At 40.4% G+C, this 24,910-nt stretch overlaps 1 protein-coding gene and 1 non-coding gene across 2 annotated transcripts in view; both read left to right on the forward strand.

Annotated features, from left to right (window-relative positions):
- Positions 1–10,741: 10,741 nt before the first annotated feature.
- Positions 10,742–24,910, forward strand: part of DRP2 (dystrophin related protein 2) — a 48,120-nt gene continuing 33,951 nt past the window's right edge. Inside the window, exons 1-2 of the mRNA XM_045186582.3 lie at positions 10,742–10,876; positions 23,910–24,086. Of these exons, the coding sequence (XP_045042517.2) occupies positions 23,970–24,086 (117 nt within the window). The 5' untranslated portion in view covers positions 10,742–10,876; positions 23,910–23,969. The remainder of the gene's footprint in view (positions 10,877–23,909; positions 24,087–24,910) is intronic.
- On the forward strand, positions 23,255–23,445 carry LOC112321385 (U2 spliceosomal RNA). The gene has a single exon (XR_002976530.1). It is a non-coding gene; the product is annotated as a U2 spliceosomal RNA (small nuclear RNA).

Consider the following 24,910-nt stretch of genomic DNA (forward strand, 5'->3'; position numbering starts at 1 on the left):
AACCAGCTAAATAGAGATATTAAAGATTTTTTAAAAGAATTATATATATGACAGTTCAAAAAAGGATTGACACAATGTGATACCATTTCATAGCCTCTAGAGTGACTATAATAAAAGAGACAGACAATAATAAGTATTGGTTTGGTGGGAATATAAAATGTTACAGCCACTTTGATAAACAATCTGGTGGTTTCTTGAAAAATTAAGTGTACAGTTACTATATAACCTAGCAATTCCATTCCTAGGTATATACTTAAAAGAATTGAGAACATATGTTCACACAAAAACTTTTACAGTAGTACTCATAAATAGCAACAATACTTATAATAGCCCCAAAGTGGAAACAGCCCAAATGACTATCAAATGATGAATGGATGCACATCATCTTGTTAACTATTCAGTAATCCAAATCCCTGCTTTGCTTTCCTCCATCTTACTTCCAAATTCATAAAAGAAACTGCAAAACTTATTCTCCAGAGCATTTGAAATTTTGCTTCCTGGCATATGTCATCAGTCTGGCTCAAATAACGTCTTATAAAATTTTTTTTTAAGTGGTATATGCACACAGTGGAATATTATGCAGCCATGGAATATCATGCAGCCATAAAAAAGGAATGAAGCACTGATACATGCTACAACATGGAAGAACCTTGATAACATTAAACTAAGTGAAAGTATCCAGACATAGAATACTATATGTTATATGACTCCATTTACATAAAATGTTCAGAATAGGAAAATTTACAGAGACGGGAAGTAGCTTTCTGGTTTCCTAGGGCTGGAAAAGGGATAGAAGAAATAGGGTGTGACTGATATGGGTTTGTTTGTGAGGAGAGGAGGATGAAAATGTTCTAAAATTGATTGTGGTGGTGGTGGTTGTATAACTCAATATAATACAAGCCATTGAATTGTATACTTCTTAAATTTTTAAATTTATTTTTATTCCTCCCCTGGATATATTTATTGATTTTAGGGAGAGAGAGAGAGGAAGGAAAGGAGGCAGGGAGGGGGGAGAGAGAGAGAGTGAGAGAGAGAGAGAGAGAAATTGAGATTTGTTGTTCCACTTACTTCTGCATTCATTGGTTGGGTCTTGTACATGTCCTGGCCAGAGATTGAACTCACAACCTTGGCATATGGGGACGATGCTCTAACCAACTGAACTACCTGGTCAGAGCCAAACTGTACACTTTAAATAGTGAATTGTATGGCAACAAAAATGAATTGCAGTACTAACTCTTGGAAAGATCAGATTTTATTGAACCATCTTATGCTTATTTTACATATTAATATTATCTTTATCTTGAATTATACATGGGCATGTAGGATTTGTAACATTATTTCTTCAGTTCTTGTGGTTTCTAAAAGTCTCAATATGGCCCCATTGGACTCTAGCTTCCCATTATACATTACATCGAATCTTTCCTTCAGCCTTCCCCTTCAAAATCATTTGCCCTGTGTCCCTTACCTGTTTGGTGATTACAACGAAAGTAATAAACTAATGAGTATAATGTGTAGTGACTAAAGATAGCACTTATATTTTTAAGATGGCTTAACCTGAAAGAAATGATTAATAGGGAATTGCAGGCCTCATGGCAGGGCCAGTGGGGAAAGTCATTTTGATTAGTGATAGCATTTCAGGTGTCTTCAAATCATACCAGGTAGGTACCTTCTAATTCTATCCACTCCTATATATTTAACTTAAGATGGAATCTAAAGAGGGGCCAGTGGAGCACCTCTGAGTTTGTCTGGTTATTGGCCAGCCAATACTGTGAGGCATCCTTTTAACACTGACAGATTCTCACCTTAAAATTGTCACTTTGCCTCTGTCAGATAAATATCTTGCCTTTCTTTTTTGAATTGTACAGAGCTCACTACTACATGTAAAAGATAGATGGCTCTTGTCTTTCAGGCCCAGGCTTGCTTTAGGTTAAAAAACAAAGCCAGGATTTAAAGGTCCCCCTGTAAGGGGCCTCTACCTGTTGGTGGCCAAGGTACTTGCCAGATGTTATGCCAGTACATACTTTTGTGTGTACCAAGAAATGGTAATTTCTAGGAGGTGCCCTACTTTTAATAGTGAGGCCCTGCTTGGAAGAAGAGAAGTGGAAAGAGCATCAGCATTGCAGTCAGATGGACTTGGGATGAAATCCCAGCTTGCAATTCTTATTAGCTTAATTAACTTGAACAAGTTACTTAATGTTTCTGGGCTTCAGTTTCCTTGTTTGTAGAGTTGGGAATGATAACCATTACCTCATCAAGTTGTTGCGAGCATTACAGGAGGTAACAGATGTCAAGTGCCTTACATGGTGTTTGGCACAAAGTACGAACTCAAAAAACGTTAGTTTCCCTCTCCTCTCAATGCAAGTTACAAGCAGAAATGCCCACTCACCTTGCCCCAGCAAGCTAAACATAATAAAAGTACAAATCACTAATAGTTCTCTTTATCCTAGAAAACCAGTAATTCTTTTTGTGTTGTATATCCTATCCTGGAATTTCATATGTGAAGGTTGTTAGTGCCTGCACGTATGTCTAGCATTCTGGGCTGACAGGAGGATGGCAAGGTTGATAATGTGAAGGATGGTGAATAAGAATCTGACTACTTTGTTGGTGTGTCTACTTAAAGCACTATAATATCTGATCTTTCATGGAAGTTAATTATATTCCCAGCAGTGCTTCCTTTACTGCTATAATCTACTCTGAGTCTTTATGTCTTCTGCATACAGGAAAACCACCAGGACCTTGAAGCAATGGAAATAATAATATCTTACATTTCAATAGTACTTTATAATTTCAGTATATTCAATATATATTCACATCCATTATCCTGTTTGAGTCTCAACCTAATCAAGTGACAGAGCAGATATTATTCTCTTTCTGATGAAGAGAAAGAATACCCAAGACTCAAAAAGGTTAACAGAAACTTAGCAAAATTGAGACTAGAAGCTGTGTCTTCAGACTCCCAGTTCAGTGTTCTGTCCACTGTACCATTTTAAATGGAGTTTGAATGGTTGTGGCCTAAATGGAATATATTTGAAAACATAAATAGAACATAATATTTGGTTATATAACACCCCAGCTGCTGGGTCTGGTTTAACAGAAGCTTGAAAGATAGAAGAAGGTGGGAGGTAACCAAGTGTGTAAGATGAATTCTGCATTTTGATATGCTCAACAAAAGCATCAGAGGGTGCTCAGAACATGGACTGTGCCACACTGAATCTTCAACCCTCAGGCTGTCACAGCTTTGTATTATTCCTTATGAACTCCAATGACAAAATCCAGCCTTTTCAGCATTGCGCTCCCACATTCCTAACATGTTCCTCCAACATATCTCCTAATTTCGTGCTTCCTTGTCTACATTATATACCCGTGGTGAAACTCCTTCCCTCCTACTGCCTGACTTATCCTCACATCCCAACTTCTCCTGAGGCATTTTACCTCTGTCTGCCCCTCTACTTAACCCTTTCAGTTTTGCTGCATGAAATGTCCGTTCATTGGAAGCAATCTCTGCTAGATAAATAAAATAATGTAGCAAAAATATTCTGCAAATAACTGACAAAGGTTTATCATTCTTATCCTCTGCATTTTCTTAGTCCTGCTTTTTTACTTTCCAGCCTTACCTAAAACCTGGGAATTCTTTGCTCTGATGATATTATTTCCCTCTAGACTTTCCCCAACTTGCCAGTAAAACATTTTTGACTTGGTTTTGTGTGTGTGGTGGGTTGTGGGAGGGGGTTTTCTCTAGTGGGGAAACATTTTTTCCACTTCTAAGCTCACAAGAGTCAGCAAAATGCCTGCCCCTTACACATTTTTAGACAGCAGGGAAAATGTCAGAGGCAAGGAAAAGATGGAAAAGAAAGCAAGATAAGGAAAATTTATGAAGCAGGTCTCAGAGGAGATAGGAAGAGAACAGTGTTAGATCATAAGTAGAAGTATTGTACTTAGGAGGAAAAAATGATTTTATTTTGTCTGGGGAAGGAAACTGGAAGAAATTCTGAAGTAAAGAAGAATTTTGCAGGCATAGCTTTCACCTTCTTAAGGAAGCAAGAAGAGAGGTTAATGGCTGAGGTAGGTGGACTCCGGTTAGGTGTCTGAGAAGAGTAAAAACAATATGAAGTAGTACTTTGGGTAAACATGGTCAGGAAGCCAATGAATAAGGTTGTGGAACGTCAGTGTGAATTACCTATACCACCTCCCACCCCCAAAGGGAAAAAAAAGATGCTCATAGCTTATTTCTCTTTTAACAGCTCAGCACATAGTAAGGCTAGGAAGAAATGACAAAGAGGAAAGATAATATGAGGAAGATCCACTGGGGTGGGGGTTACTGTTTCACCTTCACAACTTTCCTACTTCAGGCCCTCATCAGACGAGTACTGCAATTGCCACCTACCAGGTGGCCAAGCTTCTAGACTGTCTACCCCTCAGTTCATCCTCCATTGTACTTATCACTGTATTGTATATATTAATTAATTGGGCAGTTTCTGATTCTTCTCTATGCCCCTGGAGTCTAGCACTGACCTAACATGTAGTAAGCACTCAATAATTGTCCTTTGGAAAAGCCATTAGAATAATATTTCAAAAACTAAAATATGATCATGCTGCTTGCCTTTTTGAGTTGAGGTAAAATTGCTATAGAACATTATATGAGTTTCAGGTATGCAACATTATGATTCAACATCTGTATATACTACAAAGCGATCACCACTAAAAGGCTGCTTTCCTTTAAAAAAAAAAAAAGACTTCCAGACTTCCAATAAAGATGGAGGTGTAGGTAAACATGGATCACCTCCTTGCAAAGCCACATCAAAATTACAATGAAACTAGAGAACAACCATCTTCAGAGCCATCAGAAATCAAGTTGACTAGAAGTTCAAAAACTATGGAACTAAAGAAACCACATCAATCCAAACTGGTAGGAGACATGGAATGGGCTGGTCGTGTGCACACCCATATATGCTGGATAAAAATTTGGAGGACTATCTTGGGAGCAAGGGTACCCAGCCCCACAATAGATCCCCCAGTCCAGAGTTCCAGTGCCAGGTAGATAAGCCCCCATAACTTCTGGCTGTAAAAACCAGCAGGGATTGAATCACTTAAAGGAACTACTGGAGTCCCAAGCAGTACCTCTTAAAGAGCTTGCCACAGAGTGACTCCGACTCACTTCCTCTAAGCTCCAGAACCAAGATAGCAGCTTAAAAGGCACCAACGGCGTTTGAGGAGGAACCGAAGTGTCTGGCATCAGGGTGAGAGCTATGGGACAGCTTTTTCCCATACAGAAAGTTGGGCAGAGGCCATTGTTCCTTTTCTGAGCCCTCACCCCATAGAGCTGCAGACTGGCAGGTGGTAGCCATATCTCAGATTCCATCAACCTGGCTCACATGATTTGCTCTGCCCTTGAGAATCCCTGAGGTTCCACTCCACCTACCTTATGGCCCACCCAAGCTGTTAACAGTGCCTTTTCCATATAAATGTCTTCATGTCTTCCTAAATCCTCTCAAATGAGCAACAACCAGTCTCAGTGAGCCCCCAGCCCCTGTACCTCTGGCTAAGTGGCCCCAGGCCTGGTACTAAGCAGCAGCCAGCTTTGGATCACAGTGTGGCTTTGCCTGGGAATTTCCAAGCCCAGCACATGTAGCAGCCATCTCAGATTGCTTTACAGCTCATGCTGTGTGGTCCTGGGCAGAACACGGGTGGCTGACCCTGGCCTGCACCACCCAGGAAACCCCAGGGCCTGCACACCAAGTGGACAGCTATAGACCATGCCAGAGCACCACCACCCTGCCCCTGCACAGCTGATCCTCCATGGAGGGTGGAGGTTGGAGGTCATTAGTCACAGCCAATCCTTGTAGCTGACTGGCCTGGTTAAGTTCCTCCCTTTGACCTGCCAACAGCAATCAGGGCTCAAATGCAAGAGGAGTGTGTACTCAGCCCACATGGAGGTCACACCTCGAGTACCCAGCTTGGGTATCTGGGAGGCTGTGCCATTGGACCCTATAGGATACCTAGTACATTAGGGCATGCTACCAAGACACAGAGTCAAAGCAGCTCTGCCTAAGACATAGAAACAAACACATGGAGGCTGCCAAAGTGAGGAGACAAAGAAACATGGCCCAAATGAAAGAACAGATCAATGAAAAAGAACTGAACAAAATGGAGATGAGCAATTTATCAGATGCACAATTTTAAACACTGGTTATAAGGGTGCTCAAGGAACTTAGTGAGTTCCCAAGGCATCCTTAAGGAACCATTCTGACCTAGGCAGAAATGAAGGATATACTAATGGAAATAAAGAACAGCTTACAGTAGAATCAACAGTAGAATGGATGAAGCTGAAAATCAAAGGAATGATATGGAACATGAACAAACAAACAAACAAAAACCAATCAGAACAACAAGAAACAAAAGAATTAATAAAAAAGCAAGGATAATGTAAGGAGCCTCTGGGACAACTTCAAGCATACCAACATTCCCATCATAGGGGTACCAGAAGGACAAGAGAAAGAGTGAGAAATTGGAAATCTATTTGAAAAGATAATGAAAGATAATTTCCCTAATTTGGTGAAGGGAATAGACATGCAAGTCCAGGAAGCAGAGAGGTTCCCAAACAAGATGGATGCAAACAGGCCCTCAGCAAGCCATATCATAATTAAAATGCCAAAGTTTAAAGATAAAAAGAGAATCTTAAAAGCAGCAAGAGAAAATCAGTTAGTTACCCACAAGGGAATCCCCATAAGACTCTTGGCTGATTTCTCTCTCAATAAAAACTTTGCAGGCCAAAAGGGATTGCCAAGAAATATTCAAAGTCATGAAAAGCAGGGACCTATAGACAAGATTGCTCTACCCAGCAAAGCTATCACTTAGAATCAAAGGGCAAATAAAGAGCTTCTCAGATAAGAAAAAACTAAAGGAGTTCATCATCACCAAACTACAGTTATATGAAATATTAAAGGGACTTATTTAAGAAAAAAGGCCAAAACCATGTACAATAAAATGGCAGTAAGCACATAGCTATCAACAATTAAATCTAAAAAACAAACTAAGCAAACAAGAACAGAGACAGAATCATGGATATGTACATTGTTTTTTGTTTTGTTTTTTTGATGGTTGCGAGAAGGGAGGGAGTATGGGGGAATGGGCGAAGAGGTGAGGAGATTAAGAAGTACAAATAGGTAGTTACGGAATAGCCATGGGGATGTAAAGTACAGTATAGAAAATTGAGTAGCCAAAGAACTTATATGTATGATCCAGGGACATGAACAATGGTGTGACTAATGCCTGAGGGAGTAGGTGTTGCTGGGTGGTGGGGGCAAAGGGGAAAAATTGGTACAACTGTAATAGCATAATCAATAAAATATAATTTAAAAGGAAAAATCTTAAATCATCCTCAGCATGATATTCTAGCCCCTCCTTGTGTCTTCCATAGCTTTATGTCTTGCCATCTTTTCCCATTTCCCACCTGTTACCTATCCTAACTTAGCCATACTTCACTAGTACTTGAACTCCTTTAGAAAACCATATTCTCCAACCATTGGGCTGTTGCACATACTGTCTCTCTACCTGAAATGTCTTACCTACCCTTGTCCACCTAGCAAAGTCCTGCTCAGTGATATAGAGTGGGTCTCAAACATCCTCTTAGAAGTTACCAGGGTGGAGCCACAGTCAAAGCTTGTGGCCCAACTGCTTTGATCTTTCTTTGCCCTCCTCAGAAAAATAGTTGAAGATAGACTATGAGCTTTCCCTTGTTTGTCCAGATGTCCCCTGGGTGAAAATGAATTTTCCTCAGGTTTAAATGTCAGAATGGTCTTTTCTATCCAGTCATGATGGTAAGCAAAGAGGTTACCTCTCCTGAAATACAACTAGAGACTCTACTTATGCCAACATCCTCCAGGAAATAAAAAACAAAAAACCCTCCTCCAAATACTCCAGAAGACCAGCAACAGTATGAATACACATTCAGTGACCTATGAGGTGGCACATACTGAAAAGTCACAGGAGTTAAGCAGGAAGTATAAATGAGTGCAGAAATACAGTGGAATGTGTGGGGACCCTAGCAAATTGGAGAGCTCCACCTCATCTCAAGGTCATTTGTCTTTTCATACTCTATGTATAGCCTTAATCAAATTTTTTGTGGAGTGTGCTTGCTTGGGACTCCTCACAGAGAGATATCTGACCTCTAAAGGCAAGGGAGACATTCTGAGTAGAGGAAAAAACTTGACAAAAGGCACAAAGGATAGAAAAACTATCTGGGGAATGTTTCTGCCCTAGTCACAAATTTTCTTAATCACCTACATAGGCCTGATATCTGATCAGGCCAATACTAGATGAATTTAGAATAGCACAGTGGTTAATCATGTAGACATTGCTCAGAGAGATCTAGGGTAAATCTTGGCTCCATAATGCATTAGCTGCGTGACCTTGGGCAAGTCGTTTAACCTCACTATGTTACAGTGCTTCATCTGTAAAATGGGGATAATAATAGAAGTGATTTTAATTTTCTGTGAGAATGTAATGTGCTAATAATGTGTGCAAAGCACTTCAAGCAATGCCTAGCCTGTAGTAAAGCCTCAATAATATTAGGCATTATTATTGTTATTATTATAATATAATAATTAAATCTTAGGTGTTGCTAGCTGATGATGGATTAATGTTTTTTGTCTCATAGAGAATATTCTCATTTTCACAAGAGCCCTTAGTGCCTTAAGAAAAGTAACAAGGAAGGAAGTCTTTTCCATAATGATGTGGTCAGTAGGAGAGATTTTGGGAAACCTTTTGTTATACCCCTCAAAATGAACTCAGTGGGTTTATTTGCATGGAGGGTGATACTGTATTTTTGCATCTATAGTCTGAATGCTTTCTCTAGAGTTAGACAGAGAAAAGTAAGAGTTATTCCAAGTGCTACTTGTGATCTGGGCAAGTGCAGCTGAAGTCAAAGTGGAGAGCAAGTACCTCACCCAGCTTATTCTCCTTCCTTCGTCTAGACCTAGACTCAGGTGTTCTGCATGGTGAGCTGGTACTAGGGGTGAGCAATGAGTCAGGTTCCCATGTGTTTTGTGTGGGTCTGTTGCAGTCATTCTGTGTCTGTGGCAGCCCAAACAATTTATCAGAGTGTTCCCTCTAGTCTTTCTTCTAGCCAAGCCCCTGCTCCAAGTCATTCTAAGCCAGTTGTAAATGGCTCCTGGGGCTCTGGGTGTGGATAGTGTTGAGAAATCCTGAAAGTTGCCAGGGTTAAGATTGGAGCAGATACTCAGGGCCAAGCCTGAGTGAGGCTGGGTAGCTAAGAAATGCTCTGTGGAGGGTGTGAAGATTGAGAAGCCGGATATGCTTCCAAAAGCCCCTTTAGAAATCAAAGGCCCTTTCTGCGCCTGCATGGGAGCCTGGCTGCTGCCGATTTGGCCAGGCAGGAGGAGCCACTCATGTAGCTCTGAAAGCTAAGCATGGGGGAAGGGGCAGTTGGTTCCCATTTTGTTTGTTTTGAAGAGGAGATCAGGCCTTATCGCTAATTTTCTACTGAAACCTGCAGCTTAAGATTTAAAAATTTCTTCTCAAAGGAAACACACTCACACATACACACTAGTTATTTCATGGCTGAGGGTTTTTAATAATAATAATAATAATAGTAATAAAATAAGAATGCTCAGTCCCTGCAGACACTAAACTCAGGTCCTTGGGGCTGGGAAGCATTTTCTGTTTTAAATCCCAGTGCCATCAGAGCTTATAGAGTTTTTAGAGGCAAATCAATAAAGCTAAGCAACCCACTCCCAAAGCAATCTGTTTTTCTCTCTCATACCCTGTTCTTGGAAAGAATGCATCACTTATCCTATGGCCTGGCCTGGAGCTTCTAGGGCTTTAAACATGAATACATTTGTATAGGAGGATTAAGATGGGAGCTTTCTGAATGCCAACCATCCATCCGTCCAATTTACTCATCCCACCCATATTTATTAGGTAATCTACTGTGTGCTGGGCACTCTATAAAGGGATGTAATTTTTTCCGTCTTTTTAGTGGCTTCTCCCAGGTCTCTGAAGGTGTTTGGAGCTCCTGCTCTCTCCTCTCTAACAGTGTAATAGTGAAAAGAGTAAGGGCTACTGTGGACAGAAGGAGGGAGACTGAGTGGATAATTATTGAAGGGAGGGACTGCACTTTCTGAAATTATTCAAAGTCCATTTTGTTTCTGTCATTGTTTAGGCTTTTTTTTTACATGGAGCTGTAAGAGGGGGTGAGGATGGAACTTAGGGGTGATTGGTAGGCTGACCTGGGTCCCAGACTGTACCTTGGGTACTGCCGACTCTAGGGCTGAATGTTTCAACGTCCAACACAAACTGAATCCTGGACTGGCTACCAAAAGAGCTTGCCAGCTGCTGGCTCTGAAGTAGGCTTTGGCTCTGGACTAGATCTGTGGAAGTTGGGGCCCAGGCTTCTCACTCAGCAGCTTGTATTGATCTCCGGTCCTCTTTTGTCTCCTCCTCCTCAGTGGAAGCCTCTCCCCCCCCCCCCCCTGTCTGCCTTTCAGCCTCTTCCGCTTTCCTCCTCTGCTTCTAATTAATTGAAATTTCTGAGAGCCGCCAAGGCTCTGGGAGTTTGACAAAACTGTCCTTGCTCTTTCTGCGTTTGCCCAGTCAAGGGTATCTTAGGCTGAGGTTGGAGTGATGTTGTTAGTCCGGGTGATATGATTGCATAGCAACACAGAGCTGCTCTGAGAGGGGAGGAGGAGGAGAAGGAGAAGGAGGGCAGGGAGGTGGGAGAGACAGAGAGAGAGTGTGCATACAGCAGCTGTCAGCATTCCTGTCTCAGGGACTTCTTTGCTGATTCACAGAGGCATTCCATCCCTGGCCTCCTAGCTCCCAGTTGCTGCCTGCTCCTCAGACCTGACGGACTCACAAGGTAGGCCACAGAGAAATGATTTTTAAGCCTTGCCCTTTTTCTTCTGGCTGAGGGAAACAGACTGAGGGAGGGGAAGCTCCAGAGGTGATGTGTGTGTGCATGCACATGCCTGCCTGCCTGCTGCCTGCGTATGCCTTTGTGGGAAAAACTTACATTAAAATATACCCATAATGAAGTGGCTACCACTTGGATTCATAGAGGGTAAAAATGCCTAGGAATAAAAACTCAACCCAATTTGAGCAACTAATGAATCAGAAGAAGGTCCACAGTTTGCTTCTTGAACAAGAGAAGGGTATTATTTGCTTGCTTGTTTGTTCTCAATGACATGTTTTTTTGTCCATGGGTAGATTTCCTGGTGAGAGGGAATGGAAGGGGTGTGGAAAGCATTGTCTGGAAAAGGAGGAAAGAGGAAATGTGGAACCTTGGAGCAGGTTTCCTGAACAAATGAATGTCTGGTTTGCAGACAGGACATATGAGTGCCTCTGTGGAGTAAACATGCCTCTGACTTAGGAACCTGGGGCAGAAGGCTGATCCTCATCTCTGCATTTACTTCCTGGCTCAATCTTTCTTCCCTGCTGCATTTTTCCTGCTGCTCTTTCCATGGTTTCCTTTCTATCCCTTGTAATCATAAAGTGTCTCTCTACTCTTGAGAGCATAGCTTAGAGTGCTTTGAAATCGGGCTTACCTCTCCTGAAGTCAAGCACCCTGTTCCTTCTGCTCTCCTTAACTCTCCCCAGCATCACACCCAATGCCCCAGCCTGGTAAGTGGGCCTGAGACTCTGTGGGGAGTTAAGGCTTATTCTGCCTTTCATAGGCAGGTGAAGTCAGGCCACCTGGGTGTTGGGTCCAAGCAGGTTGCTGAGCTGGGACTGGGCTGGGGTGGAGTGAAGTAGAGAAAGACAGACAGCAGCAGTGGCAGCTACCTGCCTCCACTGAGAGCATGGTGCATGCTATCTGAGAAAGAACATACTTTTATGTTTTCTGTTTGATTGTTCAAAAGAACAAATGCCTTTAAAAAGCTTTATGTCTAGTTCACCTTAGCTCTTGATTTTTCCAAAGGAATCCTTGCCTCTAGATGAAAGGTCCTTAGGTAAATCACCTTTTATTGTTTTTAATCCTCACCCCCAGAACAGTTTATTGAATTGAGACACGGGAAGCAGTGGGCAGGGTGGGGGGAGAGAGAGAGAGAAACATTGATGTGTGAGAGAGGGACATCAATCAGTTGCCTCCCATACACACCTTGACCAAAATCAAACCTATAACCTAGGTGTACACCCTGACTGGAGATTGAACCCACAGCCTAGGTATGTGCCCTGACCATGAATTTAACCTGCAATCTTTCGGTGCATGGATCAATGCTCCAACCAACTGGGCCACCCAGCCAGGACCCAACACTGTATTTTTAAATGTGAAAAATGTTGAGAGGTTAATCAAATTGTTCTCTTTCCCAAAGCTAATGAGTATCTGAAAGAGTGGAATCCTTATCTCCTGATACTCAATCCAATTACTGCCCAACTGCTGCTTCTCTAGCCAATTCACTCCCATGAAACTAGTCCTAGGAAAATGAGGCAGGTTTAGGGAATAATCGTGTCATTTTGAGTATAGCCTTTATATCTTATACATTTCTTTTAGTATTTTGTTATTTCTGAAAATTATGAATTTTCCTTACAGCATGGGATTTGTTGCACTCTTTTAAACAAAGTGTTATGAAAATTTTTATACATTCAAAGACGTATAAAGAATAATATAATGAAAATCAGGTTACTGACAACCCAGCTTTAGAAAACACTTTACCAGTCTGACTGGTGTGAGATGGTACCTCATTGTGGTTTTAATTTGCATCTCTGTGATGGCTAGTGATGCTGAGCATCTTTTCATATGTCTCTGGGCCCTCTGTATGTCTTCCTTGGAGAAGTGTCTGTTTAAGTCCTTTGCCCATTTTTTAATTGGGTTGTTTGTCTTCCTGGAGTGCAGTCATGTGAGTTCTTTATATATTTTGGAGGTGGGGGAAGAAGGTGGGTTCAGCTGGGGTGGGGTGGAGGGATGGGGAGAAAAGGCATACAACTGTAACTGAATAACAATAAAATTTTAAAAAAACACTTTACCAGTAGAGTCGAAACCCTCTACGTCTATCCTTTTGTGATTAAAGCTCTCTCTTTCTCTCCCTCTCTCCAAAGTAACCCCTCTCTTGGATTTGGTGTTCATTATTCTCATGCATTTATTTATAATTTTACTGTACATATGACTGTGTTTTTAAACAGCATACACCACTGCTTTATATGTCTTAAAATTTATATCAATGGTCTGAACTCTTCTCCAATTTTTTTTTCTATTCAGTGCTATATTTGTAAAATTCATCCATGTTGTGCCATGTGGTTGTAGTTCTTTTTTTTTTTTTTTTACTATTTTATAGCATTCCATTTAATAAATATGTCATGACTTATTTATCTGCTCTGCTGTTTATAGGCAGTTAGGCCACTTCCAATTTTTGGTTCACAGTTAGGGCTACTATGATCATTCTTTTATTCTTATGTGACTGTTGCTATCAGTTTGTATCTAGGAGGGAATTGTCCCATCAGAGGGTCTGAGAATCTTCACCTATGGGAGATATTGTCAAATTTCTGTCCCAAATGGTTTACTAACTTGCACTCCCACCAGCAGTGTATGAAGATTTCAGATGTAGTGCATTAATTGGCTCTTAAAATAAAATTCTCCCCAAGGGATATGTCTCTGACTTTTGTCACTAGAAAATGAATTTTATTTCTCAAAATTGTTTGACAGCTAATAACTTCTCAGGACACATTTCATTGTTTCCATTTGTAAATGAGAGTGTTGGCCTAGATAATCTCTAAGATCCTTCCAGTTTGACAATCTGAGTTTCCATGATTTATTCATTAAGTGACAGCATCTGAAGCAAGAACCTTGGTTTTTGACGACAATGCAGGAATTATTTTAGGAACACATAACAAGGTTCGGTACCAATAAAATATGTGTCTCATCTGTCAGTGCCATGCTGTCACATAGAATGGCAGTGCTGTGAGAGAGAGGGCCATCACGAGCTTTACCTTGCATTGGAGAGCCCATGGGAAGGGATGTATTCTTCCTACCGCCCTGTTCTTTCCTGATTTAGAATCTTCTCTATTTATTTTTTATCCCCAAAATAATAAATGCTTATTATAAATATATATTCTCTATACACACGTGTGGGCACGTAAACACACACACACACTCATTAAGTGTATAAAGTCAACTCTCTAGAAGTAATGTCACTAAACAGTTTTATATGTCCTTGCAGGCTTTTTTTCACTGCACACAATTTTTCAAAAGTTTGTTTTGTTTTGTTTTGTTTTTACAAAATTGGAGTTCTATCAGACATATTATTCTGACACTCGGTTTCTTTTACCTAAAGTATATATCTCTGACATCTGTTCAAATGAGTGCATAGAGATCTACCTCTTCTTCTTTTTTTTTTAATTCTCATTCGAGTACATGTTCATTGTTCTTCAGAGAGAAGGAAAAGGAGGGAGAGATAGTGAAACATTGATCAGTTGCCTCCCATATGTGCCCTGACTGGGAATCGAACTGGCGACCTTTCAGTGTATGGGACAACGCTTCAACCAACTGAGCCTCACTGGCCAGGGCAAAATCTACCTCTTTTTAAGAGTTGCATAATATTCCATTGTGCAAGTGGCTACAATGATAAATAAGATTTGAATACTTACTACATGTCAAAAACTATAAATTAGCTTCTTGCAACAAGGCTATGAGGTAGGTCTTTTTGTTATCCCTGCTTTACACATGCAGGGACTGAACCACAGTAAGGTTCAGGGAGTTTATACAAACCTGTGCTGATAAGTGGCAGAGCCAGGATGCAAACCTGAGTATCCTGGCTCAGAGCCTGTACCCTTAACTGCCATGCTGTGCCATCTTTCTGACATAATCCACTTAACTAGTCTCCTGTGGATAGACATTTGAGTTGATTGCAGAGTTTTGCCATTACAAACAATACTGCAGTGTACATACTTTCCACTTCTGCAAATATTTCTGTTGGATACATTCTTAGACTTTTTCAGTTTATAGGTGGAGAAATCTTATTCATTCATTTAAAAAAAAATATTTACTGAGCTCTAAGGCACTGGGGAAGCTCTGAAGTCAGACTAGTGGCATTGACCAGAATTTTACTTCTCAGATATCCTAGGAAAGTCATATAAATGCTTGGTATGGTTTGCCAGCTGGGTGATACCCCAGACCCCAGACTAACTTCAGCCTGTCTGTTCTCAATTGTCTCTATCTTTGTCTGGGTAATAGCATAACTGAGTCGGCTCTTGAGATCCCAATTGGTGGCCCATAACCAAAAATCTCATACCTCAAAGACTGTGTTATAGAATTTGCAGAGGTGGAATAGTGTAACAGTGAAGACTGTATTCTGGGACATATCTGCCTAGATATGAATCCCAGCTTCTCAGCTTATATTCACAATATAAATTTATTTATTTTTTAAAGATTTTATTTATTTATTTTTAGAGAGAGGGTAAGGAATGGAGAAGGAGAGGGAGAGAAACATCAATGTGTGGTTGCCTCTCTCACACCCCCTACTGGGGACCTGGCCTGCAACCCAGGCATGTGCCCTGACTGGGAATCGAAGCAGCGACCCTGTGGTTTGCAGGCCGGCACTCAATCCACTCAGCCACACCAGCCAGGGCCACAATATCACTTTTAAAAGGTTACTTACTGCGTCTGTGCCTCTGTGTTCTTATCTGCAAAATGAAGACAACAACAGTAACTGCTTCATAGGCTTAAATGACTTGATGTATGTAGATTGATTAGTTAATATATATAAAACATGGAATACAGTAAATACAGTAAGTTTAACTGTTATAATTTATTTGGCTATAGAAAAGTCAATCTTTCCATAAAACAGTTGAAGATGTCCATGGCATTTTGGTGAGGAGTGGGGAGGGAGGGAGAAAGTATCTGTTCAATAGCTAATATATTAACATGGTTCAATACTCAAAATGTACAAAAGGATAGTCCATAACTATCCACACCCACAAAAGCCCTGTTTTGCCAATAGGACAAGTAGGACAAAAACGACTTCTCCTATTGGCAAAACAGGGCTTTTGTGGGTGTGGATAGTTATTCTACTTCTCAATACAAGCAGTGATTATATGGGTATTTGCTTTATAACAATTCAATATATTTTACACATATGTTTTATGCACTTTTTGTAACTATATTATATTTCTCAGTTTTAAAAAGAGGGGAAATAGGGAAAAATCCCAAAGGAATGGAGAGAATTCTCCTACCTCTTTCTGGTAGCCACTCAGTTCCCTTCTCCAAAGACAATCAATATTAACAAGTTCTTTTGGAATAATTTCACAGATATTTTATTTTAGTTATAATTTCCTTTTTTACACACATATAAACTAACCACCTTGTTTTTTCTTGTATTATTTTTGCTTAAAAATATATCTTCAGAGATCATTTCATATTGGCACATAGAGTTTTTAGTTCTGGTTTTAATAGATGTATGGAATTCCATTGTATAGGTACACATTTATTTAACTAGTCCTCTAGTAATGGACATTTAGGTTGTTTGCAGGGGTTCTATTGTGCCATTTCAAGCCTTGCTTCAAATACTAACATTCTGCATACATCATTTCATAGAAATGCAAAGAAATATGTATATATAGAACTCTTCTCTTCATAACTCCTCGTATTTGTACCTACAAAGTTGAAGTCCTATACACTTACCTAACTGAAGTTCAGTTCAGTAAATCAACTCAGGAAACATTCACTGAGTGACTGTTCTGTGCCTGGAACTGTGCTAAAAATATGTGGGGTTGAAATAAATATCAGACGTGGACCTTGTCCTTCATAAGCCAACAATCTTGCTGTCATGCTGAAATCTTGGTATTACTCACGTGTTTTTAAAAAATTGTTGTTGTTGTTTAATTACAGTTGACCCTATTTTCCCCCCATTACTCTCCCCTGCCCTACTAACCCCCACCTCCCACATTCAATCCACCCCCACTGTCTTTGTCCCTGGGCTCTTTATACATATTCCTTGACTTGACCCTTCCCCTTCTTTCCCCCATTATTCCCACCCCACACACTCTGGTCACTATCAGTTTGTTCTTTATTTCCATGTCTCTGGTTCTACTTTACTCGCATGTCAGTTTTGTTGATTAGGTTCCACTTATATGTGAGATCATAGGGTATTTGTCCCTCACTGCCTGGCTTATGTCACTTAGCATAATACACTCTAGTTCCATCCATTCTGTTGTGAATGGTAGGAGCTCCTTCTTTCTTTCTGCTGCGTAGTATTCCATTGTGTAAATGTACCATAGTTTTTGGATCCACTCATTTGCTGATGGGCACTTAGGTTGCTTCCAGTACTTGGCTATTGTAAATTGTGCTGCTATGAACATTGGGGTGAATAGGTTCTTTTGAATTGGTGTTTCAAGATTCTTAGGGTATAATCCCAGCAATGGAATTGCTGGGTCAAAAGGCAGTTCCGCTTTTAGTTTTCTGAGAAAATTCCGTAGTGTTTTCCACAGTGGCTGCACCAGCCTGCATTCCCACCAACAGTGCACTAGGGTTCCTTTTTCTTCACAATCTCACATGTTTTTAAAGCTTTTATCTCTGCCCACGAGAAACAATGTCTCCTTCCTCCCATAAGGGCCTACCCAGTGTATCTTTGAGAACAAGGAAAAGGGTATTCCTAGTGGCAAAAGCCACAGCTTGATATCCATCAATACCCCCAGAGAAGAGCACAGAAGAGTTAGTTCCACCCCAAAAGCATCCTCCATACTACTCCATGCATTTGCATCTTCCTTTCCACCTTAGGTCAAAAGCATCTCTTCCATAAATACATCCTAAATACCTTGAATTTAAGGTGAACACTTCCTCCTCTGTGACCTCTCATTACATGATTTCTGTGTCCCACTTAAGGTGCAAATCATTTTCTCCCTTAAATTATACTTGTTTGGTTATATGTCTTATTTCCTACACTTGACCAGTTGGGGACCAAATTGGATTCATTTCTAATTCCTCACAGCCTCTGCAAATTGAAAGGAGGAATAGGAAGAGAATCAGTATGTACAGATGGTAATTTGGGACAGGAAAGAGATAAATAGAGAGGCAGAAAGAGGGATCTTTGTGTGGAACAAAGAGCACTGGCCGGGAGTCAGGAGGCCCAGGTTCACTTGTGTCTGAGCATGTTCATCTGTCAGATGGGATCGTAACTCTGGTTGGGCCACCATTAGGGTGCACTGAAGATCAAGAAAGAGTACAGCAGAATACAAAAGCATGCTATACAAATGCAAGGAATGCTAAGGTCTTGATGGTGGCATTCTTAAACATTAACATTTTATAGATTAGCAAACCAAGGTCTAGAGAGGTGAAATGACTTGAGGTCATAGTTAGCGGCAAAGTCTGAAAATAGCTGAGGATAATCATGCTAGGATCAGAAGGAACGTGTTTCGCTACACTGGGATTTGAAGATCTAAGTTCTCTAACTCCTGGGTTTGTTTTATTTTTGTTCATGAACAATCAACTTAACATCAAGTCAGGAAGTTAATTTGTAGAGAGGTGAATCTGAAAAGAGAAAAAGAGTTCATGACATAAGAAATATACCTGGCCAATAAAAATGTAGGGAAAAAGTTAAGCATCTCTAATAAAAAGTAAATATGAAGTAATCCTCAAGATGCCATCTTCAATTACAAATTTGGCAAAGATATTTTAAAAATAAGAGTATTTCACTGTTGGCAAGTGTGCTGGGGAACTGGCACTCTTACACATTGCCGGTGGTAGTATAAAGTGATCTAACTTTTTTTCCAGAGCAATTTAAAAGTATGCATCACAGCCTGAAATTCGTTCATACCCTTCAATCCAGGAATTCTCCCTTCTAGGAAATTCTATCAAGGAAAGAATTGCAAATATGCACATGGCTGTTCATTGCAGTGTGATTTATGTCTAATTGTTATGATATATCCATTCAATGCAATAGTATACAACAATGATTACAGCTAACATTTATTTCCAGACAATATACTAAGTTATTTAAATACATTATTAACTTTAATCATTAGAAAAATTCTATGAGAGAAGTATTTTTGTCATCCCCATTTTGTAGATGAGGACATTGAAGATCAGACAGGTTAAATTGTCCCAGGCTATACTGTTAATGGGTTGAGTACTATGAATTTGACTTTAGGTCTACCTGATGCCAAAGCCCATGGCCTCAACCATAGCACGCTACCACCTTTGCTGCTATGAGGAAATCATGTTTTAGACTAATAGTGACATTCTAGAATGATCATAATATAAATGGCAAATAACTTTTGTGACAGCATGGATGGACCTGGAAAGCATTATGCTAAGTGAAATAAGCCAAGTGGTGAAAGACAAATACCATATGATGTCACCTATAAGTGGAACCTAATCAACAAAACAAACAAGCAAGCAAAATATAACCAGAGACTTTGAAATAAAGAACAAACTGACAGTACCAGAGAGGAGGTGGGAAGGGATAATGGCGGGGGGGAGGGGGAAAGGTTTTCAGGAACATCTATAAAGGACAATGGACAAAACCAAAAGGGGTAGGATCAAGGGTGGGAAGTGGGGATGGCTAGGGTGGGGGACAGTGGTGGGGAGAAAATGGAGACAACTGTACTTGAACAACAATAAAAAATGTGAAAAAAATAAATGGCAAATGAGAAAAGCTTGATACAAAATTATACATACATACGAGTATACATCATGATGACAATTATACTTTTAAAGTATGTACATATTTTTCATAGGAAAAGTATGTAAGACTTCATACCTGCTGGTAACAATTATATCTTGGTAACAGTATTATAGGTTAGTTTCATTTGCATCCTTATGATTTTTTGTGTGTGTTTTCCAATTTTTCTATAAAGAATATGTATTACTTAAGTCACTGGCAAAAATAAAAATCTTAATATAAAAAGAGGTCTGAAAGTAAGGCTTTTGTAGCTTCATTCTTACAACACATTCATAGGGAGCCACATTTTCTTTCTTTTTTGTAAAAGATTTTATTTATTTATTTTTAGAGAGAGAGGAAGGGAGCTCAAAGAGGGAGAAAAATCTCCATGTGCAACAGATATGTCGATCAGTTGCTTCTCACATGCCCCCAACTGGGGACCTGGTCTGAAACCCAGGCATGTATCCTGACCAGAATTGAACTGGCAAGCCTTTGGTTTGCAGGAAAACACCCCACCCTCTGAACCACACCAGTCCGGGTGGGAGCCACCTTTTCAGCCATTCTTCAGGAATCTGTTTGGGGATGAGGAGCTGTGTAGCTGTGTAATCTCCAGAGAATTTGACTATTAGAAATTGTCCATAAATTTTTGCACCTTCATGATCTGTAATAGTTCCTAATGTTTGGACCATGGGCCCCTGAGGTGGAAGGATAGGTACTTCATTGAAGGAGTCTACAGATTTTTAAATGGGTGTTTTTCTCACTCTTTATGTACTAAAAATATAGCTGCTATTGTAGGTATGAGTGGGTGAAGTGAGATATATATATATATATATATATATATAATCTCAAGAAGGCATCCTTCTGCCGAGGCTGGTGTGACTCAGAGGATTTAGTGCCAGCCTGCAAGCTAAAAGGTTGACAATTTGATTTCCAGTCAGGGCACATGCCTGGGTTGTGGGCAAGGTCCCCAGTTGTGGGTGTGTGAGAGGCAACTGATGTATCTCTTGCACATTGATATTTCTCTCCCTCTGTTTCTCCCTCCATTCCCCTCTCTCTAAAAATAAATAAGTTTGAAACCTTATTTGAACAAATGGTCAAGGAGAATTTCCCCAATCTGGCAAAGGAAATAGACTTCCAGGAAGTCCAGGAAGCTCAGAGAGTCCCAAAGAAGCTGGACCCAAGGAGGAACACCCAAAGTCACATCATGATTACATTACCCAAGATTAAAAATAAGGAGGGAATCTTAGAAGCAGGAAGAGAAAAGGACACAGTTACCTACAAAGGAGTGCCCGTAAGACTGTCAGCTGATTTCTCAAGAGAGACCTTACAGGCAAGAAGGTGCTGGAAAGAAGTATTCCAAGTCATGAAAAGCAAGGACCTACATGCAAGATTCTGCTATCCAGCAAAGCTTTCATTTAGAATGGAAGGGCAGATAAAGTGCTTCTCAGATAAGGTCAAGTTAAAGGAGTTCATCATCACCAAGCCCTTATTACATGAAACATTAAAGGGATTTATCTAAGAAAAAGAAGATAAAAAATATGAACAGTAAAATGACAGCAAACTCACAGTTATTAACAACCATGCATAAAACAAAAACAAAAGCAAACTAAACAAACAACTAGAACAAGAACAGAATCACAGAAATGGAGATCACATGAAGGGTTATCAATAGGGGAGGGGGAGGGGGAGAAAGGGGAAAGGTACAGAGAATAAGTAGCATAAATGTTAGGTAGAAAATAGACAGGGAAAGGGTAAGAATAGTGTAGGAAATGTAGAAGCCAAAGAACTTATATGCATGACCCATGGACATGAACTATAGGGGGGGAATGTGAGTGGGAGTGGGTGGGCAGGGCGGAGGGGAGTGAAGGGGGGAAAATGGGACAACTGTAATAGCATGATCAATAAAATACATTTAAAAAAGGAAAAAAATTAAAAATAAATAAAATCTTTAAAAAATATGAAGGGATCTCTCCTTATACCTATAGTGTTGGATACTGCTGAAATAGAGACTAAAAAATAGTGGTTATTTAATTATCAGTGTTAAGAATTAAAGATGCTCCCTTCCTGCCCTTTGGATTAGGGTTTGAATGTCTTTGCTCAGCACTAAAAGATGTAATTTTTTATCATTTGCAAGCACTGTCTTTGCTACCCATTCCCATCACATTGGTGTACATTTACTAAGCTGTCAATTGGTTTAAATATCTAACTTTTTCATTCATATCTTACTTTTCTAAGCTTAGCTTCTAACATCTAAAGCTATGTCTCAAGCATAGCTTATTATGGAGCACTGCCCTCACCCCTACCACACGAAATTTGCTCCTTCTCCTGCCTTCTCTCTCCTACTTTTGGTGACATTATCCACCCAGCTCCCAAATTAGAAACTTTTGACTCCTTCACTTCCTCACTCTTCAATTTACATCCAGTTGACAATGGAGCCCAATATATTTTACCTTTTCAGTGTATCTCAAAGCCATGCTATCTGCTCCATCCTCACCCAAACTGCCTGCCTATTATAACCGCTCTCAATGGATTCTTTCCCTGGGAGAATCACTTCACAAGGCAGGCAGGGGTTCTTTCTAAAATGCAAATCTGGTCATGTCATTACCTGGCTTAAAGTCTTCAGTGCCTCCCTGTTGTCTACAAGAGAAAGCCTAGAATCCTCTGATTGTCATTCGAGGCATGACCCAATCTGGCCACAACCTCATTTTCCAACCTTATCTGCTACTTCCCACAGGGTACCTACCTTATACTCTGGTCACATCATACAATTTATTTTCATGCTGTTTGGAGTATTCTTTTTTGTTTTGTCTTCTCTAATGACAATCTACTTTCTATTTCATGACTCACCTCAAGTATATTTCCTCTAGAGATACTGTTCCTGACTTGAACAAGCGGAACTCACCTCATCTATACCTTCATTCCATCCCATCAATACCTCTATTATTAATGCAGATGACACTTTATGGCCCGATTTTACCCATGTCTTTTCTCTCTGTATGTGAACTCTTTTACCATTGACTTTTTCATTTCTGTGCTTCCTAAATTCTAGCCATACTGAACCTATTGTTCTCTGAACATGCTAAGATTTTTTGTGACATCCACCTTTGCACAGGTGGATCCCTCTGCTGGGAATGCTGTTATACCTTTCTGTGCAAAGGCAAACATCTACTTGTCCTTCAAGACTCACCTCATGGATGGGTCTAGAGGGTATTACGTTAAGTGAAATAAGCCAGTCAGAGAAAGACAAATACTATCTGATTTCACTCATATGTGGAATCTAATGAACAGAATAAACTAACAAACAAAATAGAAACAAACTCATAGATATAGAGAACAGACTGACAGCAGTCAGAGGTGAGAGGGGTTGGGAGGCTGGGTGAAAAAGGTGAAGGGACAAAGGGGAAAAATTCATAGATACAGAGAACAGTATGATGATTACCAGAGGTAAAGAGAGGTGAGGGAGGTAGAAGAGGGTAAATCAGGGATAAATGGTGATGGAAGGAGACTTGACTTTGGGTGGTGAACACACAATACAATGTACAGATGATGTATTATAGAACTGTACACTTGAAACATATATAATTTTATTAACCAATATCACCCTAATAAATTCCATAAAAATATATTTTAAAAATAAGACTTACCTCATCGCTTCTTGGTCTTTTGGCTAAGATCAAGTGTAGTATCTGTTCGTATCAGTTTAATACCTGATACATCCTCTATCTGAGGACATTATATTAAATGGATTTTTGGAGCTGGGAGATGAACTAGAAGCTTGCTCCATCCACTCCGTGCATCGACCTGGTATTGCAGTACCTCCAGTAATGGTGCACAAAAACAAAAACAAAAACAAAAAACAAAAAACAACATAAGACTCACCTCAAATGCAGTCTCTCTGAAATCTTTGCACATTCTTTGGTAGAGTTTGTTGTTCTCCACTCTGTGCTTCCCTAGCCTTCTGGTCAAGCTTTAATTATAGCATCTGCCACATAGTAAGTTTATAATAATTATCAGCTTGTTTGGCTGGACTCTTCCCCACCCTCATCCCTAGGCTGTGAGATCTCAGACAGCAAATCATCTTTATGTTTCTAGCACAAAGCATAATAGATAAACAATAAATACTTCCTTGATTAATAATAGAATGATATTTTATGGTATATGTTTACATGGGAAAAACTATTGGGTAGGTCAGTAAGGTTTGAATATTTATTTACTAATTGATAGAGGTACCTCTTGGTAAGTGCTGGGTTCATAGGCCTTTTCTAGGTCTTGACTCTAAATCTTCTCTTGATACCCTTCCAGGTGCTTATGCTCAATGGATGGTGCTCTGCCCATCCTCATCCCTCATGAAACTTGGTTCTGATGCAACCTATGGTCATGCAGGGATGCCCTTATACCTTTCCACGATGTCATGAGTGGCGGGCAGCTGATCAGTTCCATCAGAGCAGCAGCCTCCGAAGCACCTGCCCCCAGCTTCAGGTAAGAAGCTAATAGCAAAAGGAAGACCTGTGGAGAAAATGTGAACACAAGATCTATGTGTGTTCTTGTGGGTATCCATGCTTCCTAAGGCACAGAGGCACTCTCTGTATAAATGAAACCCCTTGGATACCACAGAGATTCCCTCTGGCCCGTCCCTTGTCACTCATGAGGCCTTTTATGGGGGGCATGGGACAAGGAAGTATATTGGACTGGGCAAGCCAAAGGGCTCGCTGTGGCCGAGGGGGCAGATTCCATGTTAACCTCCCAAAGGTGTTTCCAGAAGAGTATATTCTTACAGGGCATGGCCTAGGACAAGGCAGGACCTTCTTTTGCCTTGACTTCTCTGTGGTATACCTCATATTCTGCACCTGAAAAATGTTCTCTCTTTTTCCATTTGCTCCTCTCAAGTCTCCAGTCTTACTTGAAGCTCCTGGCTTGGCTCCACTAAGAATCCCCAGAGCTTCATACCATCCTCTCCTTGCTCTCTCCTCTCCTAGGAGTGTAGTTGTGGTACTGTGTGTGCCTGCCTATGTATATTGGTAGGTAGGCAGACAACATGTGAGGGACAGTAATCCCAAGAGGGCATCCAAGGAGGCCCATAGGAAATTTGAGTGGACAAGGGAGAAGCATAAGCATGTTTTGGTTTTCACTACAGTGCTTTGGGTCCAGAAGCCATGGGTGTTGAAAGATTACTATATCTCCCAGTTTTTCACAGATGGGCCACTGTGCCAAGTCACTGCTGGGGGGTTAGACAGCAGACGAACATACAGGGAGGAGGAAGGTAGGGAGAAAGGTAGCAGAGATGGAGAATGTGAGTAGTGGGG

Source organism: Desmodus rotundus, chromosome X, assembly GCF_022682495.2.
Source record: "Desmodus rotundus isolate HL8 chromosome X, HLdesRot8A.1, whole genome shotgun sequence".
NCBI lineage: Eukaryota > Metazoa > Chordata > Mammalia > Chiroptera > Phyllostomidae > Desmodus > Desmodus rotundus.